Raw genomic sequence first — 3852 nt, forward strand, 5'->3', positions numbered from 1 at the left:
GGTGGCAGAAGTAATGAAAATGAAACAATGAAAATAAACAGGAAATGCTTCATTTTCTGTTTGTGTGATCAGCACAGATAAGACTGAAAGTTTGGGGGCGCTGCAGATTTTCACATTACAGCTGAGTTAGAGCAGTCTGTTTAGGAATGGCTCATAAAGAGTGTTTAAGCAGAACTTACTTGGCGTTCTCGATGTATGTGGTGGCCTTGAGGAAGTCTCCCTGTTGTTTATACAGCAGACCCAACTCATAAAGGGTGAAAGGAATCAAGTAGTGATCATATCTGATCCGACCCTCACTGAAAGTAAAGCCCATTAAAGCATTATCTTTATTTTCAGAAGGTAAACCACAGCATTAAGTGCCTAAACAAGGTCGTCGGCATGCTTTTGTGTTCTTATCTGTGCTTGTGTTACCTGGAGAGCACCTGTGTGAAGCACAGCTCAGCCTGCAGTAACCTGCCCAGGTGCTTCAGGCAGAGTCCCTTCAACATCTGGACCAGACAGCTGTCATCTGTGTGAAACTCTGACGGATCTGAATGAGAGATGGACTGTTAGACATAGATTTACATAATCTTTCATTAGCCATGCGCTAATATTCAGCAGTAATAACCTTACATGACAACCTAACGCCTTCTGAGATAAAAGGATTCAGAATGGAGACTTAAACATATTTAGCTCCTGGAATACACCAGTTGTTTTTTGGCTGTATGTTTTAGGTCATTGTCCATCTGCATTATGAAACGCCGCCCAATCAATGTGACTACATTTAGATGAATTTGTGCAGACAGCATGTTTCTTAACATCTCATATTCCTTCAGCTGCTTCTGTCCTGTGTCACATCATCGTTAAACACTGGTGTCCCAGTGCCACCTGTAGCCACGCACACCCAAGACATCACACTGTGTCCGCCGTGTTCTACAGATGATGTGGTGTGCTTTGGATCATGACCTATTCCACTCCTCCTCCGTAGTATTTTTCTCACCATCATTCTGGTAGAGGTTGGTTTTGGTTTCATCTCTCCAATAAATGTTTTTCCAGAACTGTGCTGGTTTTTTTTATTTAGAAATGTTTTAGCAAAATTCAAGCTAGCCATCCTATTCTTGAGGCTTATAAGTGGCTTGCACCTTGCAGTGAACCCTCTGTATTTACTTTCACGCAGTCTTCTCTTCGTGGTAGATTTGGATATCAACTCCTGGAGAATGTTGACGTGTTTGGCTGTTGTGAAGGGGTTTGTCTTTAGCAAGGAAACGATTCTGTGATCATCCACCACTGTTGTCTTCCGTGGATGTCCAGGTCTTTTTGCATTGCTGAGTTCACCTTTCTTTCTCAGGATGTACCAGACTGTAGATTTTGCCACTCCAAATATTGTAAAAATTTCTCAGATGGGTTGTTTCTGTTTTTGCAGATTCAGGGCGGCTTGTTTCACCTACATGGAGGGCTCCTTTAACCAAATGCAAGCACCACACCTCAAATCAACTCCAGGCCTTTTATCTGCTCAATGGATAATGACATAGTGAAGGAACTGCCCACACCTCATAAACCCTTCATTCAATTTGAATCTGGACAGCAGAGTTTACACATTGTTTGTAAATAAATGTATTTAGAATATGTTTCAGTAAACGGGTAAAAAAATCCAAGTATAAATGGCCTAACTGTAATAATGAGCTCACTGTATTCAAATGGCCTCCACAGTAACCAGCTCTCTCACAGATCTCTTCCATAGAGCACCTTTGAGATGTAGTCCAACAGCAGTTTCAAATCATGGATGTGAAGCTAACAAATCTGTCAAACTGTGTGAAGCTATCATGTCAACATGGTCCGAATTTTCTGAAGACTCTTTCGAACCCCTTGTTCAATCATTAACACAAAGAATTAAGGAAGTTCTCAAAGCAAAAAAGGCTCCAACAAAATGTGTCAAATGAGTGTAAAATACCCAAGCTTTATCGAAGACTTAAATGTAATTAGATTCTTAACAAAACAGCTGTAACATCTTATAGCCGACTCCATGTGCACAGTTTTGTGATGTCTCAGGAGTTTTAATCAGTGTAGATGCATAAATATTAATATCAGCTGCTTACAGGCAGGCTTGAAATCACTAACATGAGCAAAATAGAAGCAGGCCCAGGACAGAACCCTGTGGGACGCCTGTTTTACTCTCATGAGATACTATTGGCAGCACACGGTGTTAGCAGTAGTGCTAATAGCAGAGGTGCAGTGTTGAGCTCACTGGGGTCATTGCGAAGCTGCTCCTCTGCCTTCTCTATGGTTACCAGCAGGGACTCGGCACAGTCGGCTCGCTTTCCGACGATGGTGAAACCATTCCACACGTACATCATCTCCTAAAAGAGACAACAATTGTGCGTTATACTTCCCTACCAGCTCATTCAGAGTTCATCACACTCAACTAAATAACTGTCAAAGTAGTGAGTTTATTATGTGCATGTGAATGTTTGTGTACCAGCAAAGGGATGACCAGGGGGATGGGGTTAGCAGCTTTGTAACGCCTGGACTTCCTCACTGCAAATTTCTCCGTTGGAATGGACTTCCCAGCCAGGCGCTGTTTCAGCCCCTCCACCTGCCTACACACACACACACACACACACACACACACACTGTCTTACTGCTAATCCTGGCCTTAAACATAGCTCGGCTCTACCTACTTCACATAGGTCAATTCAGCTCAGGGTGTTTAAAAAATACATGTAAAAAACCGGCTGACCTGAAGAGCTCCACAACATTCTCCCCCGTCTTCTTCAGCTCCTCCTCTGACATCATGCTTAAAATGGCTGCCTTCTGGTAAACATAGATAGCCTGCAGAGAGCAGGTTTTATATTGAACTATCGCAGACTTTTATGGTTCCATTTCTGTGCCTGATATATGAAACACATCTGTTTTTCTTCTGAGCTTACCTTGGACCAGCGACTCTCCTTGCACAGCAAGTCAGCATATTGGTACGCCTGTTCCCACTCCTGCTGGTACGAGTGAGTCCACATGAGCTCCCAGTAACACAAGTGGTGAATCTGCTTCCACTCCTGCTGGCTGCTCACACATTCCTCGTACTTGGCCCGAGCCTAAAAGAAACACAGAACACTTAGACCTGCTGTTCAGGTTTGTAAAGGAAGTGCAGAGGGATGGGAAAAACCAGTGAAAAGGGAAAGACTTCTATTAACTTCATTTTAATTCCACATAAAGTAGAACAGAGAACAATTTTACTTCTTTGTTTAGCTGATAAATGTGCTGAAATCCTTGCGCTGAAACGTCTAGTTTTCATTTGGACTTTGGCACTGAGGGTCTGAAAACACAGGGACAAACCTTCTCAAAGTTTCCTCGCAGCGCGGCAATGCGAGCAGAGTAGAAGAGGATTATGGAGCCCTAAAAGAAAAAACAAACATGATGTTTATTTAGTTACGGCCGAGTTTACTTAGACGACTGTTTGCGGTTTACTTACTTTGGGGTATTTCTGTTGGTATGGCTCCAGCAGAGCTTCAGCTTCCACCAGGTTCCCCTCTGCAGTTCCTGATCAAAGAGAACACAACAACATTCACTGCCTAATCTGCTAAGCAGCAGCAGATGCTTCTGGCTTTATTTAGGCCTTTGTGGTCGGACATTTGAACCCAGATTAAGATGGTGAAGCTGAGGTTTCTCTACCAAGACTGAACCCCCCCCCCCCAAAAAAAAAACATTAAAGTGTTTCCTACCCAGTATGAGTGAGACGTATGTGTGGTAGAAGAGCAGAGTCAGAACACAGAGGATTGACCGCAAACTGTGGCTGGAAGCTCCCTCTCTCAACTGGGACAAACCAAAGCCCTGCAGACAGATAGAGAAACAGTATGATTTTGTCTGTGTAGCCTATAG

At 43.3% G+C, this 3852-nt stretch overlaps 1 protein-coding gene across 1 annotated transcript in view; it reads right to left on the minus strand.

The window, feature by feature from the left end:
- Nucleotides 1-3852, minus strand: part of ttc39b (tetratricopeptide repeat domain 39B) — a 19146-nt gene that overhangs the window by 1058 nt on the left and 14236 nt on the right. Inside the window, exons 7-15 of the mRNA XM_005752582.2 lie at nt 3696-3804; nt 3446-3513; nt 3310-3369; nt 2907-3068; nt 2717-2808; nt 2456-2576; nt 2225-2336; nt 412-529; nt 180-296 (exon numbers count right to left, since the gene is read on the minus strand). Coding sequence (XP_005752639.1) covers nt 180-296; nt 412-529; nt 2225-2336; nt 2456-2576; nt 2717-2808; nt 2907-3068; nt 3310-3369; nt 3446-3513; nt 3696-3804 — 959 coding nt within the window. The remainder of the gene's footprint in view (nt 1-179; nt 297-411; nt 530-2224; nt 2337-2455; nt 2577-2716; nt 2809-2906; nt 3069-3309; nt 3370-3445; nt 3514-3695; nt 3805-3852) is intronic.

This window comes from Pundamilia nyererei, unplaced genomic scaffold (assembly GCF_000239375.1).
Source record: "Pundamilia nyererei isolate P.nyererei 1_Seehausen unplaced genomic scaffold, PunNye1.0 scaffold00366, whole genome shotgun sequence".
Classification (NCBI taxonomy): domain Eukaryota; kingdom Metazoa; phylum Chordata; class Actinopteri; order Cichliformes; family Cichlidae; genus Pundamilia; species Pundamilia nyererei.